This window comes from Arvicola amphibius, chromosome 1 (assembly GCF_903992535.2).
Source record: "Arvicola amphibius chromosome 1, mArvAmp1.2, whole genome shotgun sequence".
NCBI classification, from domain to species: domain Eukaryota; kingdom Metazoa; phylum Chordata; class Mammalia; order Rodentia; family Cricetidae; genus Arvicola; species Arvicola amphibius.
Window position 1 is genome coordinate 103,848,439 of NC_052047.1, and position 25,100 is coordinate 103,873,538.

The 25,100-nt window shown below is 46.1% G+C and overlaps 2 protein-coding genes across 5 annotated transcripts; both read right to left on the reverse strand.

The window, feature by feature from the left end:
• Positions 1-1,397: 1,397 nt before the first annotated feature.
• On the reverse strand, positions 1,398-7,153 carry LOC119819073 (folate receptor beta). 4 transcript variants are annotated; one of them, XM_038337075.1, is made up of 5 exons: positions 7,023-7,153; positions 4,924-5,080; positions 2,165-2,353; positions 1,940-2,075; positions 1,398-1,825 (listed from the first exon to the last, which is right to left on the reverse strand). In XM_038337075.1, the coding sequence occupies exons 2-5, from the start codon at positions 5,068-5,070 to the stop codon at positions 1,539-1,541; spliced, it is 759 nt and encodes a 252-aa protein (XP_038193003.1). In that variant the 5' UTR covers positions 5,071-5,080; positions 7,023-7,153; the 3' UTR covers positions 1,398-1,538. The 4 variants fall into 4 exon arrangements, with proteins under 4 accessions (XP_038193003.1, XP_038193012.1, XP_038193029.1 ...); XM_038337084.1 differs by having other exon boundaries at positions 4,924-5,076; positions 7,023-7,152; XM_038337101.1 differs by lacking the exon at positions 4,924-5,080 and having other exon boundaries at positions 7,023-7,151.
• Positions 7,154-17,529: 10,376 nt separating this feature from the next.
• On the reverse strand, positions 17,530-23,989 carry LOC119827170 (folate receptor alpha). The gene is made up of 4 exons (XM_038348593.1): positions 23,817-23,989; positions 18,375-18,563; positions 18,104-18,239; positions 17,530-17,893 (listed from the first exon to the last, which is right to left on the reverse strand). Exons 1-4 carry the CDS (start codon positions 23,961-23,963, stop codon positions 17,613-17,615), a joined length of 753 nt encoding a protein of 250 aa, XP_038204521.1. The 5' UTR covers positions 23,964-23,989; the 3' UTR covers positions 17,530-17,612.
• Positions 23,990-25,100: the final 1,111 nt, after the last annotated feature.

The following is a 25,100-nucleotide window of genomic DNA, read 5'->3' on the forward strand; positions in this document are numbered from 1 at the left end:
ATGACTCAGCAAACAGGGGTCTTGCTTGTCTATGCCTATATTCCTGATTCTCAGTAGGCGGAAACAAGATCTCTCCCTATCTCTCCCCTACTCTATGTCTTACGATATAAGCAGCTTTCTTGGTCTAGAGTTCCAGCCACCCAAAGCTACATAGGAGATCCGGCCTCAAAGAAAGAAAGAACAAGGAGGAAGAGAAAAAAGCTGTAACAACCCTCCAAAATCAATATCTACAGCCCCCGCAAGAACAGGCTGCTGAAGATTGGGTCTTTGGGATGAGACAGCTTAGCGGGTAAAGGTGCTTTTGCCAAATCAGAAGACTTGAGTTGAATCCCAGGGATGCACGTGTTGGAAGGAGAGAGCTCCTGCATGTTGTCCTGACTTTATAGCTGTGTCAAGACACCCATACAGCCACACACACGTGCAGACACCCAGAATAAATACAAATGTAATTTAAACACAGGACAGAGCTGCTTCTGCCTCAGGGAAGCCTGGAAAGGGTTTCTACCTTCAGCATCATCTGCAGGACACAACACTGGGCCAAATGCAAACTTGCATTTCCTCTGTATCCTCAGTCGGGTTCCTAATGGACTCTCTTCCTCTTCCGAGGGACCCAAACCCAGTCTATCTACATCATGGTAGGCAGTTTTCCTATTTCCAGTTTTCCCATTGTAAGCTGAGTACGTAGATAAGCAGACACATGGTGGGAATAGGGGGATGTGTTTTTATTTTTGCTGGAGACAGTCTCTCTCTCTCTCTCTCTCTCTCTCTCTCTCTCTCCCCTTAAATTTATTATGTATACAGGGTTCTGCCTGCATGTATGCCTGAAGGCCAGAAGAGGGCACCAGACCTCATTACAGATGGTTGTGAGCCACCATGTGGTTGCTGGGAATTGAACTCAGGACCTCTGGAAGAGCAACTAGTGCTCTTAACTATTAACCATTGAGCCATCTCTCCAGCCTGGAGACAGTGTTCCTTATATCCCATATTGGCCTCAAATTCTCCATGTAGACAATGATGAGACTGAGCTTCTTATCCTCCTACCTTCTTCTCCCAAGTGCTGGGATTGCAGGCCTATGCCAACACCCTTTAGGATAGAACCTAGGGCTTCTGAATGTGAGACAAACACCCTTCCAACTGAGTTACAGTATCAGCCCATGAGGGGATAATGTTTGGGAACTATATAAATAAGAAATCCTGGATCTGCCTTTCCCTTGGGGCCCCAGAAACAACTAGATTCCTACAGACTACTAATGCACAGACAGTTCATCCACCTTCCGGGAGGAGGGCACTAACTACGAACTTTTATATAGTGACAAGGGGCATTCAAACACTCTATTTGCTCTGATCCCAAAGGATCTGTCCCCACCCACCCACAAACTCACAGTGACTACAATTCATTAGACTTAGAGGTGTCACAGATTTATTAGAAATGACTGTTTAGGAAGCCCGAGCCCCATCATGGAGCAGGGACTGGATGGCAGAGGAGTTAGATGGAAGCAGGCTTAGGACTTCCTCCTTCTTGATAGAGAAGACTGACCTCAGCCAAGGAGCCAGAATGACAGCACTGGGGCCAGGCTGGGCATGAGAGGCACCAGTGACTGGGGAACAGCCCTAGCTGTCACAAGGGAAGCATAGAATGCTGCCACCTCCTCATTGGGATTGCCCTGGGCTGGGTCGAACCACATCTGGATACAGCGGCCGCTCCCTCTGCTGTAGTTGCTGACCTTGTAGGAGTGGCTCCAGAGACCCTCACACAGGCTGGCTGGTGTGGGGAAGTAGTGCTGAAACGTTTGGCAGGCTGCAGTGGCCGGGCACTTGTTAATGCCTGCAGGCAGAATCACAGTAGACATCAGCATTCAGCCCTAGGGTCAAAACTCACCCCGGAGTCGTTAATCTCCCTTTTCCAAACCCTAACTCCATCTGACTCCAGTGCCCTTACCTGAGGTCCAGTCCCAGCCCTTATGCCAATCTGTCTTGCAGGTAAGTGAGGTGCGACAGGCTTCCCACCACTCCTGACAGTCCTCTTTGCACAGGGGAACATCCAGGAAACGCTCTTTGCGCCAGCTCTGGTCCACCTGGGTAGAGGGGACGTTGGCAGCTATAGCTGTAAAGAAACTGAGCCCAAGGGTACCCTCCTGATGTGTGTAAGGGAAGTTCCCATTACCTGCTGAATCCAAGGCCCCAGGTTGGGGGAGCACTCATACAGACAGGTGTCTTGGATGAAGTGCCGCTTGCAGGCAGGGGTCATCTTGCCACAGTGATCCCAGTTGAAGCTGTACAGACGGGAGTTGTCTTTGTGTATCTCCTGGCTGGTGTTGACTGAGCAGCAGGCGCTTCTCTTCCATGGACTACACTAGTTGGGGAAATGCAGGGCTGAGTCTCTGTGCCTACTCTGTATTCCACGTCAGCATCCAGCCATGTTTCACTTGGTCCTCACTTCCTTGCCCTAGATAGGCTGTTATGTGAACACTTACCACAGAGGCCCCTTCCCTTTCTCTAGGGAGATTCGGTTACCACAGTACAATGACGAAGCCAGAGGAGCGTTGTCTTTGAGATAATAGTTCTCTTTTATATAGCACCGCACACTTTATAAAAACTCTTTCAAAAAAAAAAAAACAAAGCTGGGCGGTGGTGGCACACACCTTTAATCCCAGCACTTGGGAGGCAGAGGCAGGCAGATCTCTGTGAGTTCGAGGCCAGCCTGGTCTACAAGAGCTAGTTCCGGGACAGGCTCCAGAGCTACAGAGAAACCCTGTCTCAAAAAAAAAAAAAAAAAAAAAAAAAACCAAACAAACAAACAAAAACTCTGTAATCCCAGCATTCAGTAGGCTGAGGATGGAGGATCATGAATTCAAGACCAACCTAGACAACATGGATGAGACTATCTCAAAAACAAACAAAAAATCTAGGTGCTGGTGGCACATGTCTTTAATCCCAGCACTCTGGAGGCAGAGGCAGGTGGATCTCTGTGAGTTCGAGGCCAGCCTGGTCTAGACAGAGAAACTCTGTCTTGGAAAAAAAAATCATGGTGGCACAAGTTTATAAAACCAGCATTCAGCAAGTAGAGGCAGGAGGATCAAGAGTTCAAGGTCATCATCAGTCATAACCTGAGTTTGAAACCCTATATCAAAAAACCAAATAGAGCCGGGCGGTGGTGGCGCATGCCTTTAATCCCAGCACTCGGGAGGCAGAGGCAGGCGGATCTCTGTGAGTTCGAGACCAGCCTGGTCTACAAGAGCTAGTTCCAGGACAGGCTCCAAAGCCACAGAGAAACCCTGTCTCGAAAAACCAAAAAAACAAACAAACAAACAAAAAAAAACCAAATAGATAGCCAAACAATTGTTTAAAAATCTCAAACAGGCCAGGCATTATGGTGTGCACATTTAATCCCAGCACTCGGGAGGCAGAAGCAGGTGGCTCTCTGTGAGTTCAAGGCCATCCTGGTAGCCTGGTCTGCACAGTGAGTTCCAGCCTTGACATTTGTTCATTTTAAAAAGAAAACAAAAACAAAACAGGCCAATGAGATGGTTTAGTGAGTAAAGAAGGCACTTGCTGCCGAGTCTAAGGACCAGAGCTCAGTCCCCAGGACCTACAAGACCGAGAGAACTGACTCCTGCAAGTTGTCCTTTGACCTCCTCACATGTGCTATGCATGTATGTGCGCTTCCATGAGCAAGCATGTGTGTATGTCACACATACACACATAGTAAATACATGTAATAAAGGTCAAATATCATATGCTGTGCTCTTATGGATTTTTTTACTATTTTTTAAAATTTCATGTGTATGCTGACATGTATGTATAAGCAAATCAGAAGATGGCATCAAATCTTCTGGAACTGAAGTTATAGGTAGTTGTGAGCCGCCTTGTGCATGCTGGGAATTACATTCTTCAGTCCAGTCCTCCACAGCAGCAGTAAGTACTCTTAACTGCTGAGTCATCTCTCCAGTCCTATGTTCAATACTATATAGAATAGATATAGATATATAGATACACATCAATACTATTATACATATACTAATCTGTATTAGTATATATTAATAATAAAATAATTACTATAATTACTATATATAAATATTAACATATAATCCTGGGATAGACATATCCCAGTGCTCCTGGGAAAGACATAGCAATCAATAATAAAATGAACTGTCAAAATAAATAAATATAAATAAGATTTTTTTTGCTTGCTTGTTTTTAAGGCAAGGTCTCACTCTACTTTTGGCTGCCTTGGAGCTCTGTAGCCCAGGCTAGCCTTGAACACATAGAGATCTTCTAGTCTCTGCCTCCTGAGTGTTGGGTTTAAAACTGTGTGCCACCTCACCTGACCATGTTTTTGTATTTGTTTTTAACTTTACATTTCTTTCCAGAATATAAAAGAGTAAACATTTTTGTTACAAAAAGGCCACACTGAGTTTCCATCTGTTGGCATAAATGTTTATAAACTATGTGGATAGCAGTCCACAAACCTGTGGCTCTCATAGAGGGCCTTCCCACTTCTGTGTTTGGCCCTCTGGCTACTGAGGGTAGAAACCATCTCTCCTGTGGTTTCTCACCCTCCAAATTTCTAGAGCAGCTCTCCCTAGTCCTACCTGAACCCTGTCATAGGGCTATGTGTCTAACTGCTGTGGGTCCGTGTGCCTCCGTGGACTCTAATTTGAGCGTACAGAGATTATCATCGCATGGCCTCTAGGTAGAGGCTCTAAAGAGCACTGCATCATGGCCACCACCGAGTCCTCTTTGGAGAGCCTCAGGAAAGCACCTCACTGCTTTCCCGGCTCCACCACATCACCTCCAACCATCTCCAGCAGCCCAGCGGCAGCTCAGAGTGTGTGTGTGTGTGGGGGGGGGGTCTGGCTGCTCACCACACCCACCCTGACTTCCTCCTCTCTGACTCCTGACACTACGCTCGCTCGTCAGAACCTGGTCGTGCAGCTTGTCCTCCGGGCCCGGCCTTGTCTTGTGGTGCTTGGCATCCATGCAGGTGTTGAGCAGGTCTGCTCTGTTCCGGGCACTGCATGTGGTGGCTATGCAGACCAAAACCAGCACTGGTGTCTGTTTGTAGGCCATGTCTTTCTGTCTGTGCAGAGGGAACTATGGTTAGGGAGACCGAGACACCCCCTCGTTCCCTGTGGGCGTGTCTCATTCCTTCCCAGCCTCAGTGAAAGATAAGGGCAGACCCTGCTCCTTCAGCACTTGGACCCTGAGGCTCCCTAAGCCTGGAACAAAGATCAGCAAGAATGCTCTCTGACCCTGTGGCACAGGTTTATAAAAGGAGCTGGGCTTCCCAGGCTGGAAGAAATGTGATGCCCTCATCTTCTTTCCGGACTCCTTGACATGTAGTTCAATGTTCAGGTCCCTGACTGCTTGCTACCTTGAGAAGGGCCAGGACACACAGATCCTTCATCCTGTCACAAGCAAGTTCTCTGCACTCAGCCTGTATCAGCTGGGTCATCATGTCAGACTAGAAATCCTGTTAGCCCTGGGGGAGATGGTGACCTGGCCCTGCCGAGTTCTCCAGATTGGCAGTAGGATCAAGTGACATACCCTGCAGGATGGTGTTTGGTCAGAGGGCACAGAAAAGGAAAGAATGGTGCTTTTTAAAGCTTTGCTTCCTATTTTCCTTCCCTGTTCTCCAAAAGCCCTGCACCCTAGCCTGACCCAGCTTCTGTGGCAAATGCACCAGACCCTTGCTAAGCTGTCAAAGAAAACACACAGAACAAATTCAGCTGCAATTGGCAGGACATACCTATAATTTTCATGTATTGAAGAGGGTGATGAGGCAGAGGAATTGTGGGGTTTAGGTCAGTCTGGGCTACATAGTGATAACTCCCCACCCCAAAGTAATGCCCTAAAAAGCTGAGGAACAATATAAAAGTCTCTCTTGGGGTGGACAAGATGAAATAGTGTGTATGAATGACCTGAGTTCAATCCCTCTGAGAGCAGGAAAAAACTGACTTCCCACATGTATACGTCCTCAAATACATTCTATCAATCGATAAGTGTGAGGCATTTTTAAAGATTTGGATTTTAAAAACACATACATGCATACACACATGCATACTTACATAAATATTTCCTTGTTAGAACCAACTAAACTAACACTCGGGGTCATAGGAAGAGCCTGGGGACCATGATGATCCCTTCTCTGCTCCTTCCCACCTTCACCTCACCCTGGCAGATCTTCTCCTTCAGGGCTCCCTCTGTGGAGCACCTAAGGGTTGCTGCTGGAGACAAGCCCCTCCCCCTTCGCCATCTCTGCACACATTGACCCCTTCTGTAGCTTACCTCCCAAGGGTAAGCTTGGGACAAGTTTTCCCTCCAGTTTCTTCTTTGAGTCATTCACCTTCCTCTCAAAAGCCAGAATGATCTATCTCTGTTTTCTTTTTCCTTTCTTTCTCTCAGTCCACCCTTCCTTTCCTGTTTCCTTTCTTGTTCTTTTTCTTAATAAATTTTTTATGTGCATTGGTATTTTGCCTGCATGTATGTCTGTGTAAGGGTGTCAGATCCCCTGGAATAGGAGTTACAGACAGGTGTGAGCTGTCATGTGGGTGCTGGGAATTGAACCTGGGTCCTCTGCAAGATATGCCAGTGCTCTTAACCACTGAGCTGTCTCTCCATCCCCTTCTTGTTCTTTTTTTTTTTTTTAAGACAGGGTCTCTGTGTAGCCGTAGCTGGCCTGGAACTTGTTATGCAGACCAAGCTGGCCTGGAGCTCACCGAGTTCATCCTTCCACTTTTCTTATTTTATTTTCCTTCCTATAGAACTAGTCATGGACCCTAGAGCCTTAAAAATACTAAACCAGAGCTCTTCCACTGAGCTACATTTCCAGGCCAGAGATTTTAGATTTGTTTTTATTTTAATTATAAGTAGGCAAGTGTATCTGCGTGTGGATATGTGCATGAGAGAGCAGGTGCCCATGAGGGTGAGAGCGCTCTTTCAGAGAGAGATAGGTCCCTTCTTTGAACAAACCACCCAGTCCCCCAATGTCCTTGTCATCCTTCCCACTTGGAAGATCTTACCTGAATATCCTTGCCTTCTGGCAGCACACATAAGAGTGTCCAAGTTGGCCTGACCCTAGGCTAGCAACAGCTCAGAGCCTGGGCAGTCCCCACAGTCTTTGTCCGTAGCCCAGCAGAGGATGAGCGCTTTGGTAAGCACAAAATGAAATATGCCCGCTCATCACTTCCGTTTTTCCTTCTCTTGCAAACCCCACCCTCTTAGGGGCTCAGTGAGTCCATCATCTAGTCTTTGCTGTTTTCATTCATCTCTACTTTTGTTCCCCCGTTTTGTTTTTTTGAGACAGGGTTTCTTTGTGTAACCGCCCTGGCTATTCTGGAACTCTCTCTGTAGACCAGGCTGGCCTCGAACTCACAGAGATCTGCCTGCCTTTGCTTTCCAAGTGCTGTGATTTAAGGCATGCATCAACACTACCTGGCCTTTCTTTTTTTACTTATACATGTGCCCCTTGTATGTGGGTACCCACAAAGGGCAGAAGAGAGCATGAGGCCCACTGGAGCTGGAGCACCCTAAACGGAGGTGCTCATAACTGTGGAAGCCTCTCCTCAGCCCCCTTCTGTAGTCCACACACTCAGCATCCACCAATATCTGGACCGTTGCCCATCCCCGAGGGAATCCAAAGTTTGTAGATACTGCAGGTGGTTCTTAGGACAAGGCTGGCTTTGGTGCTAAACCCTGGCTGAAAAGAAACCAGGCTGTAAGATCATGCCAATAGGGCCCGGCGAGAAATCCACCCCTTTCAAAGCTCCCAGGAGTCCCTAGACCCCTAGACCTTACCAAGCTGTAATTGGCTCCACAAAACATTTTGAGAATTATACATGTAAAAGCCTGGCATATCCTGCATAGGCATAAATGATTTCTGTCAGCTTAAGTTGAGAGTGGACACAGGTAGAAGCTGACAGATTTTCCCTGCTATACAGAAAAACAAATTGTCTTTCTTAACCATTTTTATAGTTTGGGTTTTTTTTGGGGGGGGGGGGGTTGAGACAGGGTTTCTCTATGTATCTTTGGTTGTCCTGGAACTCACTCTGTAGACCGGGCTAGCCTCGAACTCGCAGAGGTCTGCCTTCCTCTGCCTCCTGAGTGCTGAGATTAAAGGCATGTGCCACCACTCCTGGCTTAGATTTATTATTGTTGTTGTTAAAATATGCCATCACCACCTGACTGTTTACTCTTATTTTATGTCTGTGCATATTTTGCCCTCGGAGACCGGAAGAGAGTATAGGATCCCCAGAACTGAAGTGAGAGATGGTTGTGAATTGATGCGTAGATGCTGGTAATCCAACCGAGACTTCTGCAAGAGCAGCAAGTGCTCTTGACATAAGCCATCTTTCTCCCCCATCTGAACCCTTTAAAACTACGTTGGTCACTAGTGGCCGTCCGAGTCACTTTGGAGCCCCATCTCCGCAGCCTTTGCATCCTGCAGCAATGATACTCTAGAACTAGACCTGGAGACACACGCCTGTTACCACAGCTACTCAGAGGCTGAGGCAGGAGGATCACAAGTTCAAGGCCAGTATAGGTTGCAAAATGAATTCAAAGCCGGCATGGGAAACTTAATGAAACTGTTTCAAAATGAACTCCCAGAGCTCACCAAGTGGGTGGAGCTGTCTCTGCCTCCCCAGTGCTAGAGTTATAAGCGTTCACCACCATACCCAATTTTTTCTTCATATCTAGATATGGGATTTAGGTTTTCATATTTTTTACAAACATTATAAAAATTAAACAAATAAACAAATAATAATAATGTAATTTGGCAGGTCTGTAAATCAGACAACTCTTTCCACAATCAGAATGTGTGGCTGTTATGTGGGAATTTTTATAGTTCTTGTTTTTGTTTATTCTTTTGTTTTATTTCAAGACAGTGTCTCATTAAGTAGCCCAGTCTAGCCTCAGAAGTCTTGCCTTGGCCTCTTGGAATTTCAGGCATGTTCTACCTTGCTGGCTAGTTGTGGCTGTTTATTTACTGATTTTCATAGAATAATTCTATAAAATCTATTTTCTTTGTCCTGTGTGCTCACTGAAGTTTCTGCCTGACTAACTTAGAAGTCAACTAATATGCCGGGCGATGGTGGTGCACACCTTTAATCTCTCCATTTGGGAGGCAGAGGCAGGCTGACTTCTGTGAGTTCGAGGCCAGCCTGATCTACAGAGTGATTTCCAGGACAGCCAGGGCTGTTACACAGAGAAAAATCTGTCTCGGAAAACAAACAAACAAAAAAAAGTCAACTAATAATGAAACTGGAAATTCCTTGTATGCCTCGAACCATAAGCTTCTTCCCCTTCTTCGGGGCTCTGCATGTTGGTTGGACCAGTCGGCTCCGCCTTTGCCTTCTCTTCCTGACAATGCCGGCTAGCCTCGGGATCCCTGAAGCTGAGTGTCTTCTCAGGCCTTCCTAGACATTCAGGTTAGTGAATGAATGTCTGAACTTCTAGATCCCCAGGGATGCTCCAGAGCTTTTCAAAGGGCCCTGTACACATTTCTTTCCCTTTAAGTCTTTTGGTTAGCTTCATGTTTACCTTCTCCTTCCTCCTGCCTTTGACAGTTGGAAGGTGAAACATTTGTTGCTGATGGTTTGTGCAAACATTATAGAATTTTTCATCATGTGAGCTACAAGCAGGGTCAAATAAAGACTAGCCCTGTGAATGGTAGCTAAGTTTGCTTATTTTATTCTACTTATTTTGAGACAGGATTTCATTGTATTTGCCAGGCTGGCCCCTAACTCCCAAGTTCAACTAATCAATAGATAGGACTTCACGCACAGGCCATGGCACCTGGAACAAATGAGACTTTCAAGGGGACAGCCAAAGGGATTGAAGAGTATACTCTACAGACAGGGCTTTGGGGAGGCTCCAAACCCATTCTGCCCCCTCTAGTGGCTGCCAGGATCTTGATTTTCACAGCTGCCATAGTGAGACTGTTGCTTTTGAAAGCTTCTAAGGTATAGTAAACAAGTTAAAATGCCACACAGGGTACACTGTGCCTACTTTTAGCCTGCTTGCCTGCTTTTGCTTAAGATTTAAAATTTTTTTATATAGTTGTGTGTGTGTGTGCCTGAGTATGTATGTATGTATGTATGCATGCATGTAGCACAAACACCTGGTACCAATTTCTGTCTCAGTTGCTTTCTATAGCTATGATAAAGCACATGACCAAAACGACTTGGTGGGGCTGGAGAGATGGCTCAGTGGTTGAAAGCACTGGCTGCTCTTCCAGAGGTCCCAGGCTCAATTCCCAAGCACCCACATGGTAGCTCACAATTGTCTGTAACTCCAGTTCCAGGGCTTCTGACACCCTTAGCAGACATACATGAAGGCAAAACACCAGTGCACATAAAATAAATAATTTTATCTTCCAGTGTCCATCTCCCATCATGAAGAGAAGTCTCAAGCTGAGAGATACCATGGAGGAATGCTACTTACGGCTTGCTCAGCCTGCTTCCATGCACAGTGCAGGACCAGCACCCAAGACTGCTCCCGTGGGCTGCACCCTCACACTCCGGTCATTGTCAAGCCTCACAGACTTGTCTACAGGCCAGTCTAGAAGAGGCCTTTTTATAAAGTCCCTCTTTCCCGATGGCTCTGTCTCATGTTAAAGTGACAAGAACAAACCAGCCCAACTGACAAACACACCCGTTATTAAATCATAACCTTTCCCCTTGTTTCCTAGGCTCATGATCTCATATCAATATCATAATATAAAACATAGTAAAACTTTTTTGTTTGTTTTTTTTTTTGAGACAGGGTTTTTCTGTGTAATATCCTGATGTCCTGGAACTGAACTCACTCTGTAAACCAGGCTGACCTCGAACTCACAGAAATCTGCTTGCCTCTGCCTCCCGAGTGCTGGGATTAAAGATGTGAGCCACCACTGCCAGGCTGTTCCTTCCATTTTTGAAAGCTTTGGTTGATTTTGAGAGTTTTGGAAAATCTGACATCGACACTTGCCACGGTTCTTGCTGCTTTGGGGAAGAACAGATTCTCAGGTGTCCTTCCTCTGCCCTTCTAGTAGTGCTGGCTCAGATCACTTCTATTTTAAGAAGTATAAAGCTTTAAATGATATTGGTCACCCAGAGTGTAGTCTATTCTTAACATGGAGAAAAAAAGTGTATTTTGTTTCCTGTGTTTTCCCCTGACTACAGCTTTTATGTCCTTACTCAATCTAAAAGTGAACTTTCACTTCTCAAAAAGTCTGTTATTTTAAGTTTTTTTTCTTGCTTGCTTTCTTGCCTTTGTGCTGACTCATGTCAAATTCTCAGATCATGCTCTAACATAGTCCAGTGGGAGGGGCCCCAGCTCTGAAGATGTCACTTTTATTTTATTTTTTCTTGTTTGTACTGCAAGGGATTGAACTAAGGGACTTATGTTTGTTAAGCAAGCATGCTACCACTCAACTGAAAACAGCCAGTTGTTTTGAAACACAGCACACCTTTAATCCCAGCACTTGGGAGACAGATGCAGGCAGGTGTCTGTGAGTTCAAGGCCAGCCCAGTCTACACAGTAAGTTCTAAAACAAAGCTCCACAGAGAAACCCTGTCTTGAAAAACAAACAAACATTAGCTGGGAAGTGGTGGTGCATACCTTTAATCCTAGCACTCAGGAGGCAGAGGCAGGCGGATCTCTGTGAATTCAAGGTCAACCTGGTCTACAAAGAGCTTGTTCCAGGACAGGCTCCAAAGCCACAAAGAAACCCTGTCTCAAAAAACCAAAAAGAAAAAAGAAAAACAAACAAACAAACAAAAGTAGTCATTAACTATTGGGGTAGGTGGTCCTGGGTTACATAAAAAACAGTTTGGCAAAGGTCTCATGAACTTGGTATGTAACTGAGAATGATGTTGAACTTCTTTTATTTTTTTTAATGTATTTATTTTATGTGCATTGATGTGAAGGTGTCAGATCCCCTGGAGCTGCCATGTGGGTGCTGGGAATTGAACCCGGGTCCTCTGGAAGAGTAGCCACCATTCTTAACCACTGAGCCATCTCGCCAGCCCTGAACTTCTTTTATTTTTTAAATTATTTTATTATGTTATGTGTATGAGTGTTTGGCCTAAATGTGTGCCTGGGAACAAGGGTGTGAATCCCTTTGGAGGACTACAAAAGGGCATTGAATTCCCTAGGACTGGAGTTACTGGGTGCTGGGAATCAAACCTGGCTTCTCTGCACTAGTAACCGATGCTCCTAACGACTGAGCCATCACTCCAGGCCCTGTCCTTGAATTTCTGATACTCGCCTCAGCCTCTTGAGTTCTGCAATTGCAGGCCTGTGCCAATAAGTCTGGTTTATGAGGAACAAGCCAGTAAGCACCCCTCCTTCACATCCTCTATTTCAATTCCTGCCGCAAGGTTCTAAAGAACCGGCCGGCCTCCATCTTCAGCTTAAAAGTCGTCTTATAGAAAAGACAAACTAGATCCATGCCTGTTTATGATTAAACCAATGTTTCTCAGGGATTAGACTATGCCTTACTTGTAACCTTAACTACAAATGGTTCTGTTCTGCCTGTTCCAGGAAATAATCATGTCTTCGATTCAAAATGTTGTTTATAACCATTTTTGCAACCCTACCTTTGTTTCAGAAGGTTATATGACCTCCTGCCACTACTCTGTTGTGACTACCCGTGGTTATGACTACCTTGTTATGCCCAACTTGCAACCATGTCTTTGCCCACCTATTTTGCCACCAAACCCCCTACTTGGAATCCTCCCACCCCTGAGCCCATATACATGAATAAAAAAGCTTGCTTTAGCTGGGCAGTAGTGACCCACACCTTTAATCCCAGCACTCAGGAGACAGAGGCAGGCAGATCTCTGCAAGTTCGAGGCCAGCCTGAGGTACAAAGTGAGCTCCAGGACAGCCAGGGCTACACAGAAAAACAAAACCAAACAAAACAAAAACTTGCTTCAGTTAATTTGGACGTGATAATTTGGGTCGGTGGTCTTTCTCCTGCCATCTTTGGGATTAACAGTTATTGCGTTGAGTTTATGCCCTGACTGCTCTTCCTGAGAGACTATGATCCAGATGAGAAAGCAAACTAGGGCAGTAGTTTAATTTTAAATTTTTATTTTTCAAGACAGGATTTCTTTGTGCATCCCTGGCTGTCCTGGAAATCACTTTATAGACCAAGCTGGCCTCGAACTCAGAGATCTGCCTGCCTCTGCCTCCGAGTGCTGGGCTGTGCACCACCACTGCCCATAAGGACAGTAGGTTTATGCTGTCACATCCCAGTAAACTTTCTTCTCTTTCATTCTGGTTTTTGTTTGTTGTTGTTGGGTTTTTTTGGGTGGGGGGTGCTTGTTTGTTTTTTGAGACAGGGTTTCTCTGTGTAGCCCTGGTGTCCTGGAACTCACTCTGTAGACCAGAATGGCCTTGAACTCAGATCCACCTGCCTCTGCCTCAAGGATGGATGGCTGCATGCTGGGGAGGGAGGTGCGCCACCGTGCCCGGCCTCTTTCCACTCTGGTATTGAAAATGAATAGGCTGTCCCACCCTCTGTACCATCTATAGGTGGTTTCTCTTCTCCCCTCTTGTCTATTTAAAGATTCCTCCCACAATTTGCTGACAGGAAACAGATTCGTGTAAATGACATCACTGCCTTAAAGTAACACTTGGATGAGTCAAACTCTGAGGGTTTCCAGAAAACTTGCAGCCTCTGGGCAGAGGACATGGAGAGAGATGCTCACCCGAGGAATAATTTAAAGGACTGAGTCAAGTTACTGAGGGAGATGTGATTGTGGTTAAGATCCTGTTATTTTGGGTAATGTACTTCATATACATACATATATATGTAATTTTTTTGATCAGTCATACAATATAATCTTCTCCACCCTGCCCCCTGGCTCTAGTCTGTAACCCTCAATTTAGCAGGCTATACTTGTGTCAGCTGGAATAAACATTCTCTTTTAAAGTCCTTGGTCAGTAGGCAACTCCCCTAAATGTCCCAACTGGATTTGTCTAGAGCCTGCTCTGGAAACAGAGTACTTCCTGGACTGTTTCCACCCTCTCCCAACCCAAACCTCCCCCAGGGGGCCTCTTTCTCATTTTTTGGGACAAGATCTTAGTATATAGCCCTGGAACTTACTGCATGGACCAGGTTGGCTTCGAACTCAGAGATTAGGCTCCCTCTGCCTCCCCATATTAGTCTTCTTATAAGGCGAGGGTGGTGACCAGAGCTTTTCGTGTTGATACAGTCATTTGTGCAGGTTCCCAGAGCTACCCCTTTCCAGCGGGATCGCACTGAGAAGTTGCACTGGTAAGTAACTTGGAGCTCAGGAGACAGTTCATTGGCTGAACACACTCCTGGTCAGTCAGAGGACAGGGGTTTGGTTCCTAGTGCCACACCCAACATACCAGACCACAATGGGTTCCAGGCATCTGACCTTTCTTCTGGCCTCCTGCACTCATGTAAATTCATGCATTCATACATACACACATAAAAAACCAGACTAACAGCTGGGCGGTAGTGGTGCACACCTTTATCCCAGCACTCGGGAGGCAAAGGCAGGCGGATCTCTGTGAGTTTGAGACCAGCCTGGTCTACAAGAGCTAGTTCCAGGACAGGCTCTAGAAACTACAGGGAAACCCTGTCTCAAAAAACCAAAAAAAAAAAAAAAATCATGCTGAAAGCTTGGACCTCTATTAGAAGTTATACCGAGAAAGGAACAGACCATGACAGCTCTGACCTAAAAATGAGTCCATCCATTAATAGAGTCATCATATGGCAAGTTGGGTGGAGGACTGTCATGAGTTCAAGGCCAACCTGGGTTACATGTGAATTTTAGGGCAGCCAAAACTACAGAGTGAGACTCTATCTCAAAATAAACAAGCTACAAAACAAATAACCCAATGTCTTTCTTGGGAGGCAGTGGAAAGGAGGAGGGGACTTAGCTGGGAGTGGGCCACTAATGTGCCCTGAAGTCACTTGCTCTGTTTGTGGCCACCAAGATTAGTGATCAGCTTCCTCTGCCACGTGTTCCCACCACCCTTATTCTCTGCCTCAACAGAAACCCAGAAATGGAGAGTGAAACACATGGTCTTCCCTTAAGTTGTCTCCTCGGGGATTTTGTCAGGGAGACCATTCCAGAAGTGAGGTAAGGTCTCCGTAGTGGCAGTAGGTTGTTTGACAGACCAGGTAGTTTTCTGTTCCTTCTGGAACTTAGTAGGATTATATTTTCTAGAATTCCTGGATTTGGGGCTTGGTCATGACTTCATTTGGCAATAAAAGAACTAGTAGGTGGCGGAAGTGTGAAGGGCTTCTCCAGAATTCAAGCTCTCTTGTCTCATCTCATTGCGGCGAACCCCCCTGGCCAGCAGGGAAGAACGACCACCGAGTCGAGGATTCTTCTCAAATCACGCTTTATTGGAGCCTCTTGGTTGTAGGGAGAGCAGGAAGCGAAGGGCCCAGAGCACTAAACGGCAGCCGCTTATATAGGGAAAATGGACACGGGTCCGTGCCTGGAAAGACTCGCTCGTCTTTCGATGCCCCCGGCCACGGGATTGGCCAAGATTACTGCGCACTACTGCGCATGCAAGAGGTTCCGTCTACAGCCTTGCCATATATGGAGTTGTTTACTCGGTGGTGCAGGGGCTCGGGCGCCATCTTGTAATGGCGGCCAGCAAATCTGCTTCCTGCATCTCATGAAGTGTGTGATAAGATAGGACCACCCCCCCCCACCATAGAACACCTTTATCTGTCACCCTGGGATCCCAGTTAAGTAGCACTAGCTCCCTAAAAATCCACAGTCAACACAATAGCTTAATCAAGAAATAAATGTTGTATTAAACTTCTGGATTGTTAGACTACTAGGAATGTTATCGTAAGAGATGGAGAATCTGCATTAGCCATTAAGAGCACTTGCTGCTCTTCCAGAGGACCAAGGTCAGCACCTACAACCGGTTGCTCGCAGCTGCTCTAACTCCAGCCCAGGAGAGCTAGTGCGCTCTTCTGGTCTCGAAGGGCGCGCACACATTCCTGCTAGACTGCTGAGATGGCGCCTGCAGTCTCTCCTGGGGGTGGGGACAGGGGGAGCCTGGGAGTTCACTACTGGTGAACTCCAGATTCACGGAGACACTAGTAAAAGTCTTAGTCACTGTTCTATTGCTCTGAAGAGGCACCCTGACCAAGGCAACTCTTAGAAGGGAAAACATGTAATTAGGACTTGCTTACTATTTCAGAGGGTTAGTCCGTTATCATCACGGCAGGGAACATGGGGGCAGGCAGACATGGCACTACAGCAGTAGCTGAGAGCCACATCCTGGTCCACAGACCAAGAGAGAGAACTGGGCCTCACATGGGCTTCTGAAACCTCAGAGCCCACCCCCAGGAGCACATATTTCCTCCAGCGAGACCACACCTCCCAGTCCTACCAAAGAGTTCCACTCCTGGGAGCTTAGCTCATCTACGTGAGCCTAAGAGGGCCATTCTTCAAACCACCACAGACAAGGCTGGAAGACTCAGCAGGTCAAAGCTCTGGTTGCTCTTCCAGAGGACCTGTTTCATTTCTCAGCACCCAGAGGTTCTTGTAACTCTTCTCACATGAGCACCCTGGCAAGGACAGGCACATGCACACTCATTATACACACACAGTACACACTAATAATAAATGAGAAACAAACTGTAAAATTTAGAAGTCCAGTGTGGTGTATTTTTGTTTTGTTCTTGGAGACAGGTTTCCTCTGTAACAGCCCTGGCTGTCCTGGAACTCACCCTGTACATCAAGCAATTTCATCTGCCTCTGCCTCCCAAGTGTTGGGATTAAAGGCGTGTGCTGGCATTGCCTAGCTCAGGTGTGGTACTTGTAATCCCAATACTTAGAGAGAGAGACAGGAGGCTCTGTAGCTCTAGATGAATTCAAGGCTAACTTGGGCTACATGAGACCATGTCTCAAAATAAAATCTAAGACAGGAAGGAGGGTATGGCTCTCTTCTTTCCTTCTCCCCACCCATTCACATAGAACAAGCTGGGATCACCTCTGGACCTTTGGCTAAGATCAAGTGTGGAACTTGCAGGACACTCTCATTTCCTGCTCTTCCATTAGAGAGCTGAGGACATCACTGAGTGGTTAGTCCTGCTGGGGTTCAATTTAAAATGGCAAAATCCTTAGCCAATGTATTGGCACACACCTTTACTCCCAGCAATTGGGAGGCAGGTGGATCTCTGTGAGTTGTGGGTCAGTCTGGTCTACAAAGCAAGTTCCAGGACAAACAGCTATACAAAGAAACCCTGTCTCAAAAAAACAATAAATAAATAAATAAATAAATAAATAAGGTAAAATCCTGGGCTTGGCTATAAATTAGGATTCATATGAAAAATGAAGTCAAGAACTAAGAACATGGCACACAGCTTAGGAAAATGAAGTTTGTCTGAGTAGCCCACAGAAAATGTCAGAACAGGGAACTAACCAAGTTTAAACAACTTCAATCAGTGGGAAGGAAGAAGCAAAATAATTATATTCCAATTCATACCCAAATAATTTACGACAGATTTTGAATGTTTGGTTTATTTAAGCAGGCTGTCAGAGGTCCCACCACAAAGGAGGCTAGGAGGTAAGCGGCTAAGCCAGGCAGGGAGCTCCCCAGGCATCAGAAGAGGAATGGACTCAGCTGAACACCCAGAGCAGCATTAAGGACAGGCTGCACACTAGTGGCCAGGCCCTGTGAAGCTCAGCTCCACTCATAGCCTCAGCATAGAACCTCGCTACCTCCTCGTTAGGGTTGCCTTGGGCTGGGTCGAACCACATCTGGATGCAGCGGCCGCTCCCTCGGCTGTAGTTGCTGAGTTTGTAGGAGTGGCTCCAGATTTCCTCACACAGAGTAGCAGGTGTAGGGAAATAGAAGGTGAAGGGCTGGCAGGACGCCCCCACGGGGCACTGGTTATACCCTAGAGAAATCATGGAAGACTTTTAGCCACCGTGCCTAGAACTATCTCTGGTTGTGCCAGCGTCAGAACCCCAGATCTCCACACAAGAGTTGCCCAGCCCCATCCCTTCCTGCCCACGTACTCTTCTTGCCCGCAGTCTAGCCCCCACCTCCTGCCCACATACTCCTTACCCCAGATGCAGCCCCCACCTCCCACGCACGTACTCCTTACCCGAGGTCCAGTTCCACCCCTTGTGCCAGTTGCTCTTGCAGGTGAGAGAGGTGCGGCAGTCCTCCCACCATTGCTGACAGTCCTCTCTGCACAGGGGGACATCAAGGATTCGCTCTTTGCGCCAGCTCTGGTCCACCTGCAAGACGATGAGGAAGGTTTTGAGCTCAGGAACCTCAGAACTGCAGCCTGAGTAGACCTGGTGCCGGAGGCAGACCCCGTAGAGATATTTAGAGAGCGCAGCTGCTCTGTTGGCTTTGGGGGACACTCATACCTGCTGGGTCCATGGTCCCAAGTTAGGAGAACACTCATAGAGGCAGGTGTCTTGGATAAAGTGTCGTTTGCATTTCGATGGCATCTTTCCACAGTGGTCCCAATTGAATCGGTACAGGTAGGAAATGTCCTCGTGAGCTTCCCGGCTTGTGTTGGCGGTGCAGCAGGAATTCTTCTTCCAGGGACTGCACTGTATGGCGGGAGATACAGGGCCAAGTCCATGGCCAGCACAGACAGAATATTCCACATGCAGCCTTGCACTTTTTGTGGTTTTTCAAGACAGGGTTTCTCTGTGTAACAGCCCTGGCTGTCCTGGAACTCACTGTGTAGACCAGGCTGGCATCGAACTCACAGAGATCTGCCTGACCCTGCCTCCCGAATGCTGGGATTAAAGGCATACAGTACCACCACCCAGCCCAGCCCTTTGTAACTCCTTGATTGCCTAGTCAATCATTCAGGGAAACTCTTGCTGTTGAGCCCTGACTGACCGTAGAAGCTCAAGAGGTACAATCCTTACAAAAGTTATTAACTCACAAGACCTGGAGAACCCTTTTTGCCCTTGTATAACTCCAGGGTTTAGTTTCCCTGTGGGTACATGGTTGTTCATTTTAAGGGATATGATGCCCTCTTCTGGCTTTCCTGGGCACCAGACACAAAGATGATACATATACATGCATACATGCAAGCAATCACACACATAAAATAAAAATAAAAATTTAAAAAATTCACCAATTCACACTGGGTGTGGTAGGGCACACCCTTAATCCCAACATTCAGATAGATCAGATAGAGGCAGGTTCAAGGCCTGCCTGTTCTACAGTGTGAATTCCAGGACCACAGAGCTATTACAGAGAAACCCTGTCTCAAAAAATAAAAAAATCGTTACTTAACATTTATTGTTTCTTACAGTTTTTTTTTCTTATGCACATGTGCCTCTGTGTGTGTATGCATGTGCAGAGGTCAGAAGACAACCTCAGGCAGTCTACCTACCTCCTTGGAGGCCTGGAAATCACAAGGTAAGCTCTATTAATTGCTGTTAAGCACGGGGACTCACTTGTCTTTATCTCCTAAGTGTGGGAGCTATAACCACATTGCTTCTGCCTCTCGCTTGGCATTTTTACTTAATCCTAGGGATTAAGCTCAGGTCCTTGTGTTTGTGAGCCAAGTACCCTCTCCCTAGTCCTGTTCTTCTGAGACAAAGCCTCAGAGTCCAAAAACGACCTTGACCGCTTTCATTTCTCACAGCTACCTCTCAAGTGGTAGTTACAGCCGCTACACCCAGCTTTTTCTACATCCAGCCTTTACTTTTTAAGCCAGGTTGAATTCACCGTATACACCAGGCTAGCCCAGCACTCACAGACGGGTCTAACACTCCCAGACTGACCCAGGCTAGCTCAGCACTCACAGACGGGTCTAACACTCCAAGGCTGGCAACACATCCAGGTTTTAGTTCACCTGACTTCGCTATAAGCCCCTATCCAAGCTAAGCCAGGCATTTTTCTAGGAGGATAAAGGATAAAATGATAAAAACAACAGTAGAAAGGCATTTGGACTTGCAGTGCCACCAGATGGTCAGGTTAGACCTCGCTGAAGGAAATGACAGAAACCTGGAGGATAGTTCCGGCCAGGTAAACATGCCCACGTGCATACTGGTCAGCAAGGGAAAAAGACACTGGCCTTGAAAACTTAGTATGCAAAGGTTTTTTTTTTTTTTTTTTTTTTTTTTGGAGACAGGGTTTCTCTGTAGCTTTGGAGCCTGTCCTGGAACTAGCTCTTGGAGACCAGGCTGGCCTCGAACTCACAAAGATCCGCCTGTCTCTGCCTCCCGAGTGCTGGGATTAAAGGTTTTTGTTTTTTATTTTTTTATTTTATTTTAAAGATTTGTTTGTTTTTCAAGACAGGGCTTCTCTAGTCTAAGGTCTACACTATTTTTATTTGCATCACCACATAGGAAACGATTTCACTCACTCACTTGAGCTACACAGGACCAACACTCATTATTCAGATCTTTTGCTTTTGTTTAACATAAATTTTGCCAATCTTTTTGTTTTGTTTTGTTTTGTTTGGATTTGGTTTTTGAGTCAGGGTTTCTCTGTGTAACAACGCTAGCTGGATCTCACTGTGTAGACCACACTGGCCTCGAAGTCACAGAGATCTGCCTGCCCCTGCCTCCTGAGTGCTGAAATTAAAGGCCTGTGCCACCAATGCCTGGCAAATTTTGCCAATCTAAAAAAAAAAAAAAAAAAACAAAAAAACAAAAAAACACAAAAAAACCCTTTTTTTTCTGGTGTAACAGCCGTGGCTGTCCTGGAACTCACAGAGATCTATCTGCCACTGCCTCCCAAGTGCTAGGATTTAAGGCGAGCACCACCTCGCCCAATGCAAAGTTTTAAAATACACATTCAAAACAATTTTGTTGTTGTTTTGTTCATTTCATTTATTTTTGAGACAAGGCCTCTCTCTATGAAGCCCTGGAACTTGCTATGTTCATGCTGATTTGAACTCACAGAGATCTGCCTGCCTCTACACTTCACAGTACTAGAATTAAAGGCCTAGTTTAAAAAAATAAATAAAAGAGATGACTCAGCAGTCAAGAGTCTTTGGCCCAACACCACATCCTAAGAACACCCGCCTGTAACCCCAGCTCTAGATACTCTCAGGCCTTGCTCTGGTCTCCACCAGCACTCTTGACCTGTGCTGTTCATTCACGTAGACACCTAGGTATGAATAAAAACAAGGCTTTCTTATTCTGTGAGAGGGTCTCATTGTATAGAACTTGCCATGTAGACCAGACTGGCCTCAAACTCTGAGATCCATCTGCTTCTGCCTCCCAAGTGACAAAAATAAATTAAGAAAAAGAAGAAAGTAAAGGTAGAATAAGTTAGTAAGTTACTGCTCAAGGTAGCCACTGCATTCCAAACTAGCAACAGTGTGCTCAATGATTCAAAATAGTTGCACCAGGTGCAGAGGGGACCACCTCTGAGTCCAGTGCTCAGGAGTCCAGCTTGGTCTACATGTTGAGTACCAGGCCAGTCGAGGCCTCACAGACAAAACAAAACACAACACACAAAATACCAACACCAGCATGGATAAGGGAAGGACAGAGGAGCCTTCTCATCCCTCGCTGAGGAGCTACTGACAGTGGTGTCTCCTAGGGAACATTCGGTTTTCATTAAGAGTGTGGTCCATGGTAGGTTGACCATGACCCAGTGAATGACCTCACGCTCAATGTATATGGGCAGCAACAATTTGACTCCTCGGTTTATTATAAAGAAAAGGAGGGGGCTGGAGAGATGGCTCAGCGGTTAAGAACATTGACTGCTCTTCCAGAGGTTGTGAGTTCAATTCCCAGCAACCACATGGCTCACAACCATCTGTAGTAAGATCTGGTGCCCTCTTCTGGCCTGTAGGCATACATGCAGACAGAATACTGTAAACTTAATAAATGAATAAATCTTTAAAAAAAAAGAAAAGAAAAGAAAAGGAGCCAGGCAATGGTGGTGTCTACAGAGTGAGTTCCAGGACAGCCAGGGCTAAACAGAGAAAGCCTGTCTCAAAAAACAAAAACCCAACAACAACAACAACAACAACAAAAAATAGTGGGAGAACACAAGGGAGGTTGCCAGATAGGATCAAAATGCACGTATGAAATTCTCAAAGAATAAATTTTAAAATGTTATTAAAAGACAAAAAAAAACATCAAATAGGGCTCAGTAGTTAAGAACATTGTTGCTCTTGTAGAGAACTGGGTTAGCTCCCAGTACCCACATGGAAGCCAATACAACCATTTGTAACTTCGGTTATGGAGAATACAGTGCTACCTTCTGGCCTTTGCAGGAACTGCACTTGGTACACAGACATACACACAAAATACCCATAAAAATAAATTGAAAAAAAAAAAAAAAGAACTGTGATGGCTCTCATCACAGAGTCAAGATGTTCATTTATATGTTGAAAGAAACATACATTGCTTTCCTTTAGCTTTTTAAAATGTCTCTCTGGTGTGGCAGCTCTCACCTTCACTCCCAGCACTCAGGAGGTAGGCAGAACTGAGTTTCAGGCCAGCCATAATTACATGGTAAAACCCTGTCATCACCGCCACCCTTGCCACCCTCCCAAAAAAATTGTTTTTCTTTCTCTCTCTTTTTCCCTTTCTTTTTTTTTTTTTTTTGTTTGTTTGTTTTTTGTTTTTCGAGACAGGGTTTCTCTGTAGCTTTGAAGCCTGTCCTGGAACTAGCTCTTGTAGACCAGGCTGGTCTCGAACTCACAGAGATCTGCCTGCCTCTGCCTCCCGAGTGCTGGGATTAAAGACAGGAGACACCACTGCCCGGCTTCCCTTTCTTTCTTGATGGGGTTTCCTGTGTTCCAGGTTGACATTGAACTCACTATGTTGCTGAGGGTAACTTTCAACTTCTGATTGTCCTGCCTCCACCCCTCCAGATTACAGCTATGTGACAAAACAAGCAGTTTTTTGGTTTCTTTCTTTCTTTTTTAGACAGGTTTCTTTGTGTAGCCCTGGCTGTCCTGGAACTCACTCTGTAGACCAGGCTGGCCTAGAACACACAGATCTGCCGACCTCTGCCTCCTGAGTGCTGGGATTAAAGGTGTGCGCCACCACTGCTCAGTTTACAGCTAGTTTTAAGTAGTGCTAGGGATTCGATTTAGAACGCTTGCAGGTACTCTATCAGCCCTGTGTATTCGTTTATTCGTTTATCAGTTATTTATTTTAGGTGTTTTGCACGTGACCTTTGCGTGTCTGGTGAATGCAGATTCAGAAGAGGGCACTGCACCCCTGGAAGTAGAGTTACGGAAGGTTGTTAACCACTATGGGGATGACAGGTATTCTGCAAGAGCTAGCTCTCTGGTCCTTAGTTTCGGCTTTTTTTGAGACACACTCCTGACTGTAAAGTGTCAGACCGTCCTCCTGTCTCAGACTCCCCAGGAGCTGACCTTCTGTTGTTTTACTTTACAGCTGCATTGTACTCACTGTACTAAATGTCTGGGTGGGTTTTGGATAATAAATGGGTAACAGCAAAAATCTGTTACAGCACAGCCCTGCATGGGCGAGGGCCAGTCCAGATGTTTTCTAGATGCCCAACTCCAGTTGCTTATCAACCAGTCTCATAGCTATGACCGAGAAGAGCAACTGTTAGCAGCGCACAGCCTCTTCCCTGAGACCCCAGAGGAATCTTCTTCAACCTGTACTCAAAACTACCACAATGGTCTGCCTGTTCATTTCCCAAACTTCTCCCTGAGCTGACTTCCTTGTATATGCAATGTCAAAACCCAGCTACCAAGACACCGAGCGACCAGCATTACAGTGCTGATTGACAGCCAAAGTCACCCACGTTCCAGAGAGCAGACGTCTCCTCCACCACAGACTGGGGCTAAACACCGCCCTCTCCTGACCCCCACGTCACCCAGGCCTCACCCCTCGTCCTACCTGGTTGTGTAAATTGTCCTCGGGGCCTGGTTTCTCTTTGTGGTGCTTGGCATCCATGCAAACATTGAGCAGTTCAGTTCTGGCCCGGGCACACGCGGTCACCCAGATCAGCAGGAGCAGCAACTGTGCTGTCATCTGGTGAGCCATGGCAGACCCTGTAGGGAGAGCTGTGGTCAGAGTAACCTCCAAGAGTGTGCTCAGCTCTAGTGGGCGGAACCTGCACTCTGGATACTATGTCACCTCCTCCTCTCAGTCTTCCCAGACTGTGAGGCTCAGAAGCCCTGGAGACAGTCACTGGTCTAGACCTTTCTGATTTCAGTGAGACTCAAACAAGGCAATGCAAAAAAAAAAAAAAGAGAGAGATGGCTATTTGCAAAAACAATTAGAGTTTGCCCACTCCCATACTCGAAATCCTTGGAGACAAATGTTTCAGAGCTAAAATTTTCTAAGATTTGAGAAAAAGTGATGCAGGTTGCAGGAAGGTGGTATGGTACACCTTTAAACCCAGCGCTTGGGAGACGGGGGGGGGGGGGGGGGGGCTAGCCTGGTCTACAGAGCTAGTTCCGGAACAGCCAAGGCTACACACAGAGAAACTCTGTGTTGAAAAATAACAACAGCAAAAACGGTGATAAAGGTAATCCAGGCTTAGGTGTGGGCAAAAAGTTTAAAAATTTAGAGAGGAAGCCAAGAGTATATAAAATATTAGTTGATGATGTAGCCAGGCTGTGGTGATGTGCACCTTTAATCCCAGAACTGCGGAGACAGAAGCAGGTGGATCTCTGAGTTAGGCCAGCCTGGTCTACAGAGCTAGCTCCAGGACAGCCAGGGCTACACAGAGATACTCTGTCTTGAAAATCCACAAAAAAACAAAATAAAACAAAACCTAGATGGTGAGACAGGAGGTAGCCAGAAGGACGTAAGTCCTGAAGGAGGAAAGCTAATTTTCCCCCTAATTTCAGCTTCATTATACTCTCCCCACTCCCAGATATCTATGAAGATATCCCAGATATGGAAGAATCCAGTATGTATTATTCCACTGAAGCAGTGACTGTGAGCGCTGGCCTTTCTTTAATTCCACTGCCCACAGTGAAGAGTATCTAGATACAACAAAGTCACCAAAAGCATTTGTCAAACTGACCCACTCTAAAAATGATTTTTAATTTTTTTTTTTTTTTTTTTTTGCCTGGCAGTGGTGGCATATGTCTTTAATCCCAGCACTCGGGAGGCAGAGGCAGATCTGGATCTCTGTGAGTTTGAGTCCAGCCTGGTCTACAAGAGCTAGTT